Source organism: Onychostruthus taczanowskii, unplaced genomic scaffold (genome assembly GCF_017590055.1).
Source record: "Onychostruthus taczanowskii isolate IOZ18803 unplaced genomic scaffold, ASM1759005v1 scaffold53, whole genome shotgun sequence".
In the NCBI taxonomy this organism is placed as follows: domain Eukaryota; kingdom Metazoa; phylum Chordata; class Aves; order Passeriformes; family Passeridae; genus Onychostruthus; species Onychostruthus taczanowskii.
The window spans coordinates 5,147,214-5,163,664 of record NW_024502902.1 but is presented as its reverse complement, the minus strand read 5'-3'; the positions used below and the strand labels follow the sequence as shown (position 1 = coordinate 5,163,664).

Below are 16,451 nucleotides of genomic sequence, written 5' to 3'. Positions count from 1 at the left end.
CAGGAAATGGTTCAAAATCATGAACTCTATAAACTTCAAAAAGCCAATGAATATTAAAAAGAAGAAGAAGAAGAAGAAGAAGAAGAAGAAGAAGAAAGTATTCATTTAAGAAAATAATTATTCTAGAGTACTTCTTGCTAATTCTCCCTTTATTCATGGTTTCTGAATGCTTGCATGTGACAAGCTATTGAGAACTCGGTTGCTGTTCTTGAACTGCTTTCTGGCATTCAGCTGGAAAAAACCCCAAACCCTAAACATATAATGAATAAAAATTACACTGTTGTTTGACAAAAGGCTAGTTTTCCTTTCATCACACACAGACCTGTCAGACTCCGGCTTTTGAAAGGACCATTTTACACCACACATGAAAATACCTCTTTAGGGTGGGAAGTACAATGGAGCTGGAATTCATGATTTGTATTACAATTATCTTCTGTGACTGCCAAGTACAACTTTTTCCTGACAATGCTGCCAATGGAGTCATAATCTATACCACAAGACTTTTCCAGAAGCATGTACATAGGAGTTCACTGAATAATCATTCCCTGAAAATAAACTGAACAGTGGGAACAAGTGAATGAGCTGTGCAAGAAAAATGCGTGTCAGACAGACAGATGGACCCACCTCGTCACAGCAAGGAAATGATGGGAAGGAGAAGGGTGAACAAACATCAGGCATACAAATGTAGATGGACCTTTGGTCTTCATGACTCCTCTTTCACACTTTTCACCCCACTCCACCATCAGTTAGCCAATGCCAAGATGTCTCTGAACATATTAAAATTCCTTTGGGAAACAGCTGCAGGAAAGGGACCCTGAAGGTGGTGGACCCTCTCTAAGAGGTGCGGCTTGCTCTTGCTTGCTGTCCCTCATTGGTCCATGCAGGGCACAGGACTGGAAAAGCCCATAAGAGCCACAGGGTTTAATCCCTTGCTACGCTTAGCACCATGTCCTGAAACCCTGACTTGCACCAAGGTATTTACTAAAAGCACTCATATCTCTTTTATCCTCTGTTATGGCAGGAGAAACAAACTGCTCTTCCAGTCTCCTCCCATAAGCCAGAGCTCCGTGTGTCCCGTCCCAGTGACCCTGCTCTGCACATGTGCTTTGCAGACATCACTCTTCCAGACAGGTGTCAAGTGTCCCCTCATCTGCCCCCCACCCTCAGGGTCATGGACTGTCTCATGGGTCTGTGGCTGTCCAGTTCTCAGCCCCATCCCTCTCACCCTCCTCTGCTTGTCTGTGGATGTGCTGAGGATGTATGGCCATGAGACATTCCCCTGGGGCATGTTTCATGCCCAAGGAGACCCCACACAAGGTATGTAATGATCCAGGTGGAAAACCTCAGAAATCCCTAGGACACACAAGGCTTAGTTTCCTCTGGGACAGCACAGAGAGGGTGGGGAAGGAGGTGCTGAATTAGTTTCTCTCTAATGAAGAAAACCATCTGACAGAGCATAAGGCTTATGGTATAATTCCTCCTCTTCCTCAGTATACTGTGGCTCCTAATGCCTCCTGCCCTCTGGCCAATGAAGAACTGAGGAGATAAAAGCAAGATTCTTTTTTGTGAGAGACTAAAAGCAAAGTCCACTCCTGTGGCACTTTAAGATTCTTCTTTAAGTTCAACTTAGCCTTAGAGCCATTTATTCAAACTTATGCTTTTCATTTCTAAAAGAACTTTTTTAGTATTTGTATTTCTAGAGAAAAGAACTAGAGATGCATACACTGTAGTTCTGAAAGCTAAAAATCACCAGACAAGTAAAAGCAACAATGTGGATCAAAATCTAAGCAGCTTATTTTTAGCATAAAATAAAGATAGTATTTTTAGACTCAGCTGTTCTCTTAAAGCTTAGAGCTTTACCCACACTGAGTAAAACTTAAACCATCAGGGTTTTAATCAGAATAGGTCAAATAGATTTTCACTTTTGGGTCAGTGTTTCAATCAGTCTCATGAACGGCTATCATTGTTACAGAAGTGGAAAAATATCCAAACGAGAAAAATGTAATCCAAAGTGCCTCCAAAGAAAAAGAGGCCATGACTCAGGAGAGTGCTTGAACTGGCTTTACATCACCGAAGCCTTTCACTCCCTCCCTGCAGCCAGCAGGAAGAAGGCAATGGCCCTACTTGCCCGGTTTCACTAAATGGTGGAAAATAATAAATCCTTCGGCCTTTAAAGAATATTATAAATATGGTTTCAGTGTTACACTGAAGATCAGAAGGGAAGCAACAAAGGTGGAAACAAAGTCAGGCTTCACCTTAATTTTAATGAATGACAGGAGAGTGGTGTACCACAGTGTCCTTGCCAGCTCTCTCCTCGTCCACTGGCACCAGGTGATGCCCACCGTAATCCCTGTCTCTTCCTGGAGATAATGGATGTGAAGAACTAGGGCCTGGGGTTCCTATCAAGGCATGCAATTCACTTGGTGCCAAAGAACCAGAAAACCTTATCTGAGAGTCCATGAAACCTATTTTCATACAAGCTGAGACTTGCAGAAGCAGCTCCCTGAGCAGCAGGATGGCATTTAACAGCCTCTTCCCTACATACAGCGTCTAACATGAACTGGATTCACCTCTTGCAGGAACTTAGTATCTTCAAACATCTGCCTGTTTCTCGAATTCAGCTGAAGCGAGCCAATGCGTTCCACAGAGCTGTGTGTGGGGGACAGAGAGAGCAGGACAGCATGATCACTTATGTCCTGCATTCCTCAGAGGAGGGGGGAGGCAGCCTGCAGAGCTGGTAGGGGCGTACAACCAGATTAGATAACTGAGAGAGGGAGAGACACTGCTGCTTGCAGCACTCCTGCTCCATAACAAATAAGTGATGTCATGACTTTCAGAAAATATCACCTACTATCCTGTTCTGCTTCCCCCACAGATTACTAAAATGGCTTGCTTAGAAAGAATTAAAATGTAACAGAGATGGAAATGAAAGACAAGAGAAAAAGTTCAAACCAACTACTAAACATCCTGGAAGAATGGCAAAAGAGTTAGCATGGTCAGTAAAAATAAGGCAATGGCTTTTTCCCAGTGTGGTTTTCCAAGAGTATTTAACATTTGGATATTTCCTTTCATTGCTTTCTGCCATTCAAACTTCTTTGTTATTTAGCTTTTCAGATCAAATGTGGTTTTTCTCCTATAAAATCTAAAAAAAGTTCCTAAGGCAAACTGCATTTCTGGCTGAGTTAATAATGTGTGGTTATCTGAAACAGGATCAAATGGAAAAATGAAAAACTAAATGAACTTACTGAGCAGACCAAATGGTTCAAGAGGTGCCTAAGAGTCAAACTGTCGGATGGAGAGTTTATTCAGAACTGAACAGCCAGGTTAAGGCTTGTGCACCATGGCACAGTCTGTCTGCCATTTGGGGGAGAGTTACAGGAGTGAAGGCTGTAAGCTGGGAACTCACAGAGAAAAATGTGGACTGTGTTAATGACAAAGTCGTATTTTTTTTTTTTCCCTCTTTCATAAGAAAACTGTGGAAGAACATTCATTTTTCAGGTAGAGGGTCAGCATTCAGCTTTAGGGGACCTGTTCCCACAACAGTTTAGGCTCCTGGACTGCTTGAGGAAGAGGTGAAGTTAGGAAGGCTCCAAATAAATAGGGCAGAAGCAATGAGTGAAAATTAACTATCAAGAAATAGTGAGAAAGGATGGATGGACAAAATAAGAAGGGAAGAAAAAGTCAGAGTCTGAAGGAATTAGTGCCTCTCTCTTGACCTTAACAATACAAAGAGGGGCCAGGGGTCAGATTCAAGGACTGCCCTTGACAATGCAGCCTCTGTGTTTCCCTGGAGCGATAGTGATCCAGCTGGGAAAAGTCATCATGCCTTCTCCTTCTGCGGTCTGGAGGACTCAAGAGCAGCTCCCTGCACACTAAATGGAGGCTGAGCTGCCTGATCCGAGTGGCAGTGAGGGGAAAAGTGGAAATAGCCAGGATCCTTGTTTTCCATTCCTCAACTCTCCTACCCACTGGGGGCTTCATTCCCTTGGGCAATACTGCAGTCACTATATGGGCATTTAATGGAAGCTGCAGGGGCTTAGCCATGGTCTCCACAAGCAAAACTCCATTATGGTCTTTGCTTGGAGCAATTTGTTGCCTCATCTGGAACATGGGTATTCAGCCTATGTGAAGGATTTGAAGAGGTAAACTGGGAAAGCCTCCCTCCAAGAGTCAGTGAGGACATGTGATAAGCTACCTTGTGACGGTGACAAGGGTCACAGCTTGATCCCCCTGCAAGGATCAGGAAGGAGTCCACTCCTGACCTTCTGTGCTCACCAAACTTTTGAAGGCATTTCCTTTATAAGGACTTCAAGTGCAATAACATCTGAGGAGAAGGATTATGAGGGGAAAGGCAGAGACTGGAGGTTTAGGAAGGAATTAACAGGCCATTTTTAAGAGTACCAAGTCTAGCTTTGAAGCTGAACCTGCTTTGAATGATGGAGAGGGTTGGATCAGAGGCTTGAAGGGAAAACCTAAATTATTTGGTTTCCTGCTTCTAAGTGAGTAGCATGATTTGCAAATTTTTAATTTTTTCCTGTTCTCTTTTAGGATAATTGCTAAGGCAGACAACAAAATAAAGACTTTGACAAGGAAATGCCAGGAAGAATGATTCTTGCTAATACCACTCAGACTGACAAGTGTGATATCAATAAAAAAGAAAAATCTGTCCCGGACACAGTTTGATCAGAAATGTGTGCTCATGAACAGTCAGAGACAACAGGACAGGATCCCTTTGAAAAGAAAAGAAACACCATTTCAATGGCAATGGGTCATGAGAAAGTCTTCAAAAGCACTGCATTAATAATCTGTGTTAAGAATTAACAGAATCAACAGCTATAAAAACAGAAAATACAAGGTAATTCAAACAACGTTCAGCAGCTTTCTTTACCCCCCCAAACATTTTTATAGTCCTAACGACTATAAAACAAGCATATGATTCCTTCAGGACAACCTTCTTATCTCTACATCTCTCTCTTCTTATGCCTGCTGAGTGGGCAGTTAGGTGCCTGCAGATGATGATTATTAATAATAATTTCTCTTTTGGCAACAGCATCCAGTCTCAGTCCATATGGGACTTTTTTTGACAGACACTGCACCAACACAGAGCAGGGGACAGACCCCAACATGACAGCATGAAGAGGCTTCAACTGAAATGAATATCTGGTGCCAAGGCTAACAGGGAAACAGAATGTGTCCAGTGGAGCACAAGAAAAATCAGGCTATGAACCTCATTACTGTTCCTGGGACACATTCCTCTCCCTAGCCATGTCCACATACATTCCTTAGAGAGAAATTCACTTGGCACTGACCTGTTCCACTCGGATATCAAATTCTCCATTCACCTTCTTCCCCTGGAAATATTTGGCCCTGCAGAAGAAACAAGAAAGACAAACGTGGTTCAGTAAGATTTTTGGCTTCCATTACATATGATTTTGCTTCTGCATTTCCCTTTCTGCTGAAGAATTTCTATCCGGGTCACAGCATGTTTTTGTAATCCCTATCTTCTTCTACCTTTATGTTCTCCAGGTGAAACATGCCAAGCGAGATGAAAACCACATTGGAAAGTTCCTTCAAGGCTTGTTACTTTTTCATTTAATTTTCGAACTGAAAACCAAATGTTCCCCTAATCTTTTCCAGGGAACAACTCTAATCAGTGATTCCTTGCTATATCTCATTTAATACTCAATCTTTATTCTGTAAAAGGAGAACAACATATGGCACAGCATTGGGAATTTCTTCTGATGTTGAACAAGGAGATTTATCATCACAGCTGAAGTACTTGTGAAGCCTGTTCTCATGCTCTCTCATGCCAGAGCTGCTTTCCACTTCTGTTCCTTTTTGCTGTTGATTTAGGGAAACTGTATCTGCATCTCTACCGGGTCACTGATGAAGAATCTCTTCTCCTGAACAGAGAAACTGTTTGCTTTGGGGTTGAACACTGTTCTGAGAAGAGCAGACACCTTCCACCACCTCTGTTCTTATCTCCCCACACTATGCAGATAACAAAGCACTTCTAGTAGGTTATTCATGCAAGGAGAAGGCTGACAGTAGTGCTGGAGAAGAAAACAGAGGAAAAGGACAGGCAGTTTTAGATTTTTCTATTCATATTTGTGTATAATGCCCTTTATATTGATTGGACAGTGGGGAAATTGCCAATATAAATGTCGCTGTGAATATTTCTCCCCAATTCTTCCTTTCACCAAACAAGCTTGACTGAAGAAAATATGAATTTATTTTGTCTTTCTCCCCTGTAAACTTTCAGAAGGCCATGTAGGCTCCAAAGGGCTCTTCTATTTGGAAAGCATTGAAAAGAGTTTAGACCTACAAGAGCTGTTTCCAGAGACAAAGTAACTCTGGGTTCTGTTTCCAATTGGCAAAGACAGGCCAGAATAAAGAAGTAAAGGAAAATGAGGGGAAGCCGGCTTTGCTCCCTATTTTATCGTATTAAAAAAAAAAAAAAAAAAAAAAAGCAAAAAGCTGGCTCACATTTTTACTATGTGTCTATTTGTTCCAATAAAAAAAGGAGAGACAGTAGGAAGGCAATTTTCCCCATGGCTGAATCACATCAGTTTACAGCTGCATGCTCCCCTCCCCCAGAAATATGCCGCGTAAATAAAAAAGTTGTTTTGTCATTCTGGCTCAACATGAAGTAAAAATTTTTCATTAAAGTAGACAAATACATTAAAAATGATAAAAGTCTTCTGCTTAATTCTAGCAAGGACATCTGAATGCTGTATCACACTTCTCTTCCCAGACTGCCCATCCATCAGCCTGTGAGATTTCTGCATAGGTGAGGGATAATGTAGCAGCCAGGAGTAACCAAGACCAGGTGACTCAAAAAACCCCTGTTAGGTATAAAAAGCAGATCTCTGCCCATTTTTCCTTTGTTTTTTTTTTTTTTTTTTAATTTATGAGCATTGCAAGAAAAAACAACTCAGCAGACAAGCTAAGACATCATGCCTCTAACAATAAACAGGAACTCTAAATGCACTTAATAATTCTGTTAAATTTCTGGAGGCATGGCTCAAGAGGGTCTGGCAACATTCCCCACTCCTAAACACTGGGGATATTGCTGGAACCAGTGACTTCTTAAAAACTGCAATAAGCTTTCAGAGCGCTGACAGGAACTGGTCTGAAATTTGAGGTGTACTATTCACTGGTACAAGTTTGTTTTTATTCCCAGCATGCTCATAATATATATTCCTTACCCACACTTATGGAACACACTTCCTCCCTCTATGGCCTCTCCTCTTTGTTGACCAGCTGGTTGCAAACTCCTTGGTGATGCTTTGCTTCAGCTTGTAATGAAGTGTGATTGACCACAGTCCTCAGCCTGGTTCAGAGACATCAAAGAGGCTGCCACTGCCTGGTCCAGGAAATTAGCTCCCCACGGTTACAAAACCATCTTTCTCCTCTCTGCAGTACTGGCTAGGCTTGTGGTGGTCACATAGAGAGTGCATCCAGCATTAGGAATTGTGGGAGTAGTACAAGGGGCCTCGGCTTAGACACTGTGTGACCTCTCTGTCCTATCTCACTTTCCACACAGGTTGTCTCATCCACTGTCCCTAGAACTTTCCTTTAACAGTAAAATATATCACTTGATTCCCAAAACAGTCCCCCAGGAAGCTTAACCTGCTCTGAGAGTCTCTGAAGACTACAGGTGCTAAGCAATTTGCAGCCAAATATTTTGGTCCGCCCATCATTTAGCCCAGGGTAAGAATAAAACATTTCTCACTGAAACATCTCTGAAATGGATGGAGTGATGTTTTCAATTCTCACCTGGGGTTTTGGAGCCCCTGGGCAGTAGAGGCTATCACAATGAAATGAAAGTGGCCTTATCATCCTGCTGGAGCCCCTCATATTTGAAGCAAGCTGAAATCTTGCTGGAAGCAAGCTGCTGATGCTGTGGAAGTATCATACCTCTTGCAAGAGACTCTTTTGGTCAGTTCTGCATAATGTCTGAAATGGCTTGTGCTCCTTACAGTGGGCATGAGACAGAGGAAAGGAAGACCACTCTGCTGTGGTGGTGATGCATGAGAAAGAGAGATGGATGTTTCTGGCAGTCTCCTGGCTGTACAAGACATTTGTGGATGCTCTCTGCCCCAAAACCGCCTGAGCAAGTCTCCTCCAGACCTCTGCCTAGGACCTGGCTGCTGCTGAGTTAGCTAGGCAGCTCGTAGTGCAGCAGAGGAACTGTGCCCAGAAGGGCAGGCCAAAAACTTTCTGGGCACCTTGGAAGTGTCCCTGCTCACTTTCAGCTCCCAGTGATGAGAGGAGCAGCTCATGGCCCCAGGAGGGCTCAACGTCCCCAGCTTGGGACACTGGGCAAGCCACTGGCTACAGAGACCCACTGCCTCTCCCAGGCAGTCTGCGCACTGACCACTGCTTGGCTGGCCAGCCCCTCATTTAAAGCATGTCAGATGTTCAGCTCAGCAGAGCACAGAGCTATAATTTGGCTAGGCAGGGTGCAGATGGGCTGGTGCGGTTGCTGTGATCTCAGTGAATTAGCATGTAAACATGTTTTGACTCAAGAAAACTGCAGGGCCATGCTCAAGAGCAGTTCCTGGGTGGGATTTATAGAGCCAGGCAATCCACTTAAATGTGGCCCCATGGACTGGGAGGGAGGAAGCACTGTGATAAACAGACAAATGTCTGCCCTGGCTTGCAGGAAAGAAGCTTGCCTTGAACCCCTCTCTCTTTCTGATTAAGAAGCTGCATGCTCTGGAAAAGGACTTATTTTCTGGGTGCAAAGGCATCAAACAAATCTAAGTTTTGCTTTCTGCCCCAGCTCTGACATGATTACAGGGACATAAGAAACCCAATGCCTCTTCTTATGAAGTAATCTGGAAAGCATATAAGTTTATTTTGTAGAGATATTCTGTTAAACCTGCCCCAGTCTGCCTCAATTACCATGGTTGGAGGAAGCATATACAACAATTTTCTGTCAGATATGAAGTGCACCTTTACCAGTAGAGAATAATAAATGATCATTTCACCTCCCATTATCTACGTCAGGCTAATTCACAGATTTTCAGATCTTCCTAGGAGAAACCTCAGTGGAACTGATGCAGCAAATATTGGAATGCTGTCTTGGAAACTGGGAAGCCATTATTCAGTGAATAAGGCTGAGCCCAAATCCCCTGTAATTTGAGCCCTGACTCACACCTCTATCACTGTTCAACAGAGGCCTTGAGCTACAAACTCAAGAGCTGGCTTGTACCTTCAATCCAGAAATGGGGTCTCCTCACTGAGAGCATGCAAAAGGACACTAGGCTATTGTAATGGCAAATTTCTCCAAATCCTCTGACTGAGCTTGTGCCTCTGGATCAAGACACAACAAGCAGAGAAAGCCAAGCCAAACCACTTCTTATCTAGAGCAGGAGGCAGCCTTTCCTATGCTGTGGAGGGGCGAGAGCAAAACACAATGAAGAGAGAAACGCATGGGACTCTTGGGGAGAGGCGGGCAAGGGAGGGGGTGGAAGAAAAAAGGAGAGAAATGGTAAGAAGAGACTCAGGTAAACAAACCAAAAGACATCCATGGGTAAATTCTGGAATTATCTGAATTATTTCCCTGGTATCACATTACACATATTTCTCTTGAGCCCTTGGGAAAATAAGGCATGCAATTTCTTTCGCAATAATCTAGGAAAAGGCGAGGCTGAAGCCCCCTGCTTTGGGTGTGGGGGCACCTCAGGGAGGGTAGGGAGGTGGTAAGCCACTGTATAAAATCCCCATATCAAAGGGCCGGGGGGCCCAAGTGATGCACAAGGCACTCACTGTATGTCCGCATTGTCTCCTTCATAAAAGGGGCTGGGACTGGGAAAAAAGGAGGCAGTTTCCAGGATACTGGCCAGCAGCTGCTGGAATGCCCCGACTCCCCCAGCCCCTACAAGCTATAAGGGCAGCAGGGAGGGGAAGGGGGAGGAGAGATGCATTTGTGCCCTTTTTTTTTCCAAGGGTGAAAATAAGGAAGGCTTTCCTTTCAGGAGCCAGTTCTCACTCACTCCACCACTTTTCCCCATCTGAGAAATTCTCAGCCTGTACATAGTAAGGAATTTTGAGATGGTCAACTTCTGACTGCCCAGGGCAGAGGGATGGGAAAAATCACTCCATAAATCCTGAGGTCTGCAAATTGCTGGAGCTTTTGTCCACATCTACTTTGGCCCAGAGACCTTTATGCAGTGTTCAGCTGTGAGATGGACTGGTTGGTAATTAATACTTATTCTGCAAGAGTACCTTGGGGCAAGGGGTGAGGGTGTCAGAATGGTGAATAAGAGTGATGGATGTGTGTTTTGACATCTCAGAAAACAACGTTTGAATTAAAAGTTAGATACACCAGAGGCAAGTGCAGAAAGAAAGAAAAGGTATTCACATTGTGCATACCGACAGGGAAGGACCAGTGAATAAATTTCAGGTCTGTGGTGGGTCAAAAGGTAACCCCAAATACACTGATACTTTGCCAGGAGCTCCACAGAAGTTTCAGCTCCATCCCTGGGGCACAGCAGTGCTGCAACCAGCCCTGCTCCTCCCCGGGGCAAGATCACCTTGCTCTTGGTGCTGTCACCACCTGACTTGCTGTGGCCACCAAAGAGAGCCAGCTCTGCAGTGCTGCAGGTGTGTCCTCAGGGTCCTCGCATGGGCTGTGGGAACACACTTTTGCTGCCTTCTGGGAAGAACCACAAAACCCAACCCACTCTGGTTACTGTAAAACCCCCCCCGAAACATTGTTAGTTATGGGATCACATCAAGGGAAGGAACACCTCACCCCAAGGGGCTTGTGCTGGGCTCTGATGGCAGGACGGGCTAGGGATTTTTGGATAAAGGAAGTTCTCCTGGTGAGGTCCTTGATGAGATCTGAGGTCCCACCCTACAGGGCTGGGAGGATTTTCTTGGCTTGAATGCAGATGGCAAGGGAAATGTTGGGGCAGCAAGGGAGAAGGGTTTTTAAAATCTTCCTTTGTGACTCCTCCTTTCTGAAGGCCTGTTTTCCGGGGAGACCTGGCTTGGCAAACCACCAGCACTTTAACCATCACAGACACAACCATTCAGGCCAATCGTTCTATTCAAGGAATTGTGGAGTCCCACACAATAGTGGCCTCCCAGCATCTTCCTGTGCCACCTCCTGCTCATCAAACAGGGGTAATCAAAGCCATTCCCCAGCAAGAGAAGAAGCCCTAGTTAGTGCAGCACTATTGCTTTTGGGCACAGCTTTTTGTGCTTCTCCGAGCTGTCAGAGTAGGAAGGACACTTTGCTGTAGGTCTGGTCTCCCACCCAGGCTGTGCTGTGGTCACATTCCTCTTGCCCACAAAGAGCTGGGGGTAGGAGGGTAGGGGGTGGAGGTGGGGTACTGCACAAAGTACAACATGAGGCAGCAATTTGATTTTGTGTATTATCAAAATAGTGCATTGCTGGAACATTTCCACATTGCTAAATCTAAATAATATGTCCTGGAGCTGTTTGCAAGGGGTATAATTTTTTTGTTGAGGATTTTGCAATTTTTTTTTCCAGCCTACCTCAGTTCTCCTTGAATTTGAGGAGCAGTAGAACTGGCCTAACTTGGACTAACCCTGGGGCAGGGCTCTGGACTTTCAGGCAGAAGAAAACTGACTCACAAACCTTAAGAAATGTATCTGAGGGTTGGGTTTGTTGGATTTTTTTTTTTTATATATGTACAGTACTAGACAGGACATTCTGAGGTTAAATTCTATGCATTTATAGGAACTCTGGTAAAGTAATTAAGGATCCAGATTTGACTTGCATTAGCACAGTTATAGCTTGGTGGGGAATGTTTTCCATATTCCTTGTGTCTATTTTTGTAACGATACTAATCCTTTACATTTCTGTATCACCTTTCATTTAGGGGGACTAGATCCCAAGATACTTTACATATGCAGGACAAAAATACAGACAGACATGACGGTGCTATACCTAAAACAGATTGAAAAGTGATGTGATAAATGCAATTTCTTGAAAACTTTTGACAGCCTTGTCTCCTTTTGACCCCTATGTCTGTATGCTAGGGAATACAGAAACTCTCCATGCTGCTCCCAGGCGTGCATATGTGCACAAACACACACACTCATTTAACACACACTTGCCTCCACTTTCTGCTTTCCACTTCTCAAAAAACGGAATTTGGCAGGAAGTGTAGGAACAAAATATTTGATCCTGGGTAGACAAAGCTAAATGATGAAAATATAAGGGTTTTTTAACCAGATTTGTGAAAATGTGAATTTTATGTGTAGCTTTTTTTCCCAATTATTGCTACATTGTTGCACAGAACTTGTGAAATATTAAAAGAACACCACTGTGTAAAAAAAACTTATTCATAATAATCTATTGTCAGTGACCACCATGTTAGAGGATTTTTTATAAGGAAATACAGACAAAAGTTTGCAATTTAACCAGCAAAATCCTAAGTTCAAGCTTAAACTCCAAAACTTCTCATTATGTTTAAATGAGTTAGGAATATTCCTCTTAATAGGAGCCTTAGCATATTGCCTTCAGCCTCCTGAAAGCATGAAATGACTCATGACACTCATTGAATATTTTTAAAAGGAATTCCTTGAAAAAAGTATTTAGGAACTCCCATGTTACCAAAATTCGGTATTAGACTGTTATTATTCACAATCAAATTTTGAGGCAAATGACATATTTAGGGCTCAATATTTTTATGTTTCAGAGGTTAAAATAATTTTCTTTTTAAAAGAAGTTGATTATTTCCTTTGATCAGTATAAAACAGTAATCCTGTCAAATCAGTCCATAATTAGACCTGAATTATGACGTTATTGTCATACAAAGAACCATTTCAAATGTTTTAAGAGGATTTAATTCAGTGCTAATCACAGTTTCTCTCTTCCTTGATCTTAAAATTTTTGGAGACAGTATGTTCAGGCAGATTTGGCTGCAAATTAAAGAGGAGATAAAACAATGCAATTTTTATATCCTCTGTGACTTATTTTTTGGTGAACATTTCACAATACTCCTGTATATGGTACTCACAGTACTCAATTGCTGCACACAGGGCACTTGTATTTTGGCTATGGCAGCAAACACAGCACTGTGATCTCTGGAAACAGCCTAAAATGTGAACAAAACAGACCAATGGCTTTGAAAAGCCATGAGCTGTTTCACAAATGTAACTTAGATATCCAGCAAATGCAAAAAGAACTTTATTATGCTGTCTGGTCCAGAAAGCAATGCTTTTAGCATGTGTGGCTAATAGGAGCCTTAGCTGTGCTTGATCACTTCCCCCATAAGCTGTTTAAACATGAGGCATTAGGCTGGAAAGCTGAGCACTTTCACAGAGGATGGGGGTTAATAATTCACAGTGCAAAATCCTGTTTGATCTGCTGAGAAATTCAATCCAGCTAGAGCATAATTTTGCTTAATAGCATGGTGGGCGAGGAGGTTGCCAGAGGTGGGATGCTTCCCTCCTGGCTGAGGTCAGGCTGCTGGAGCTGGCCCATGTGCCAGATCCCGGAGTTCTGCTGTCTCCCTTCCTCATGGTCCTGCTCCCTTTTGCTGTGTGTTTAACACGCACATGTGTATTCATGTCTGAGCTCCATTTTCTCTGGCAGCTGCTGTAGGTGAGTTGTGGATGCATTTTTGGAAGTCTCCCAAGGCACACATACCCCCAGCCCACCAGAAGGAGCCTCATTCTCCAGGTGGAGTCTCCCCAGCTGAGAAATGTGCCGTAATGAGAGCAGAGAAGCCAAGCTTTTCCCTGGTGTGTTGATGCACGGGTACACTCACTGCTATGTGTGCCTCTGAGGGCTGCCTGTCACAGCCAAGGGCACAAGGGAGCTGTATAGGTAGGATTTTTTCTCGTGCACATCCCACACATGGCAATTCACTGTGTGCTTCCTTGCAATGTCTAGAGCTGCGCCTTTGAGGAGAATGGAAAATTTGTCAAAATGTTGCCACTTTAGCAGAAAGCTGGGTGAGTTCCCTTGTTCTTAATAGAATGTACCTTTCTTTTACTGCTTGTAATGCAGAAAGCAGCTGATCATATTTTGTGGGACTCACATTGTTTTTATAGTACTTTGCCTCTGGAATAAACCAGAGCATATTGCCTGTCACGAACGGCAAGCATTTTATGGTGGAAGGCAGGCCATGGATTCCCACAGATGCTCTTTCTTTCCTTCAGACCTCTGACAGAAATTGAGTGCTACACTATGCCATCAGAGAAAATGTAGCTCCTCAAAAATAGAAAGGCTTGTCATTTGTCCCTTTAAAGTGCGCTCAACATGCACTTGCCTATTTGGGTTGTTGAAGAGTTTTGTCAATTGCTTGTGCAACACCTCATCCTAACCCACAACTGCAGCCCTTTGCTGTAATACAAACAGTGATGATAAATTAATGTCTGGCTTGGCAATCTTGCTACAGTCTCCAATTCTGAGGAAGGGTTTTCACTTAGAGAAATCAAATGGCAGATTCCACTGTGTCTCACCCTTCCTGACCGTGAACAAGCTGGTCCTTGTTTGTAAACCCCGTAAAGCTTGCTCTGGGAGAGGAGGCACTGTGGAAACCCCTCACCCTTGAAAAAAGGGCAGCACAACTATTTCCAGGGGATTTTTTAGCTAGCTATTTCAAAAGGAGAAGGATTTTCTTGAAAACCAAGCACAAAGGTTTCACAAGTAGAAAGACCAGAGTAGGCAGAGGTGAAATGCATTACAAACATGATGCTCTTTCCAAACCCAGAATCACCAGCACAGAAGTAACAATGTGCTGTTGTTCACCTTCCAAAGTCTGGGACTGTTTCCGCACACAATGCAGAGGGGATAGTCAGAATCCCTGGATAATCAGCTTCGTCAGCTGGGCTCTCACAAGGCAAACACAGCTTCCTGAGACTGCTCAGCCTGAACTCACATAACACCCTGCCTGAGACCAAGAAGGTGACTGGCATTGCTCAGAATTACCTTACCAAAAATAAACATCCATGGAGCCATGGAGCAACTGCTCTTTGGTGCTGCTCTCAGGGGCTCACTGAGTTTCCTGAAGACACAAAAATCAACCAGGAGGAAGCACTTGTGGCCCACTGGAATGGTTACATTGCTATGCTCTCTCAGAAAGGACCAGCCTTTAAGCTGGGAAATTTTCTAGGCATGCATTTCTGTCCATGCTGCAAAGAGCCATGGCAGGCAGGGGTTAGTAATGTTCTTTCCTTGGTTTTCATGTCATGCGTACATCAGGGTATGATCATGAATTCATACACTAATTTTGTTCAGCATCCACACAGCCTTAGAGAAAGTAAAGGCAGGGAGCCTTTGCAAGCAGCATTTGATACCTACAAACTTGTGGGTTGAGTCAGAGAGCTGGGATAAGTGAAAGGGATATCCCATCATTCCTAGAAATGTCTAAGTTATAGACAGCAGAGGGATAGCCAAGACTGCAGGATGCGAGGAGCGCTTAGAGGAGTGGTGGAGTGAGGACAGCCTTGCTTAAAGGAAGGTATACTTCCTTTTTATATGTCCCAGCTGCTGCTCCCTCAGCAAGCTCAGCTCACAGACCGCAAAGTCTGCATGACAGAACAGCAGCTGGGAGATATAAAGGCAGGGATTCAAATGAAGTGTGTGTATTTTAAAACATGAAAACACTGCAGCAGGGCCCAACCCCTCCTTGTCTTTTGGTCTGCCCTGACTGCCCCAGCACCATTAATCTCAAGGAAAAACTAGACTGGCCTTTGAGCTAGGGCTTTCCTCTCTGATTACAGTGTTGGGACTACACAGTGCCGGCTAAGACCCAGATGCTGGAGCATCAAAGACACGCCCATTCCCAGATGGAGGATGCTGTGTTAAGGGACTGCCACCTGGGGCATCTCCAAGGAACTGCAAAAACACTTAGCAAAGTCAGAGGTTAGTGAGCATCAGCTTCCAGGAGACTCGTGGTGCATCCGAGAAAAAGCAATCAGGTCTGGTTGAGCCAGACTGGTGTTGCTGACTGATGGAGCTGGCATTGAGGGGCTGCTGCTGTGATGAAAGACACTAGGCCAGGGAAACATTCACGGTGACAACCTTATCAGGGACTTTCCTGCTCACTGAAGAAGTTGTTCTTCCTTTGAGAAAAATCCCACTGTTTTCCCTCTCTTACTTCAAGTTGGTTGAAGATGCCTGGCCTAGTTGTACTCAGTCATGGTCTCTTTTTAGGTAAGGGCTAAGCTTTTGATTTGTGAAGATACACCTGAAATGTAGGTCTCACCTTGTCCCTACTCTTCTAGTTAAACAGAGAAGAACAAAGGTGACAACTGTACTGAAGAGTGGTGTGGGATGAACAGAAAAATAAAATAATCTCTCTTGACCAAGACCCAGTAACCCAACTTCGTTCATTTTTAAGTCTTCAATACTGCCCTGGGCTACTCTTTCCTTGTTTTGTGACAAGCTGGCAGATGAAACAAGAGCATCTTCTCAACACACTCTCTGGGTATTTTCCCCAGATAAGACTCTCAGA

General features: G+C 43.8%; 1 protein-coding gene across 1 annotated transcript in view; it reads right to left on the bottom strand.

Annotated features, from left to right (window-relative positions):
• SYN3 (synapsin III) overlaps positions 1-16,451 on the bottom strand; it is a 189,981-nt gene that overhangs the window by 153,342 nt on the left and 20,188 nt on the right. The window contains exon 3 of the mRNA XM_041416911.1: positions 5,310-5,367. Coding sequence (XP_041272845.1) covers positions 5,310-5,367 — 58 coding nt within the window. The remainder of the gene's footprint in view (positions 1-5,309; positions 5,368-16,451) is intronic.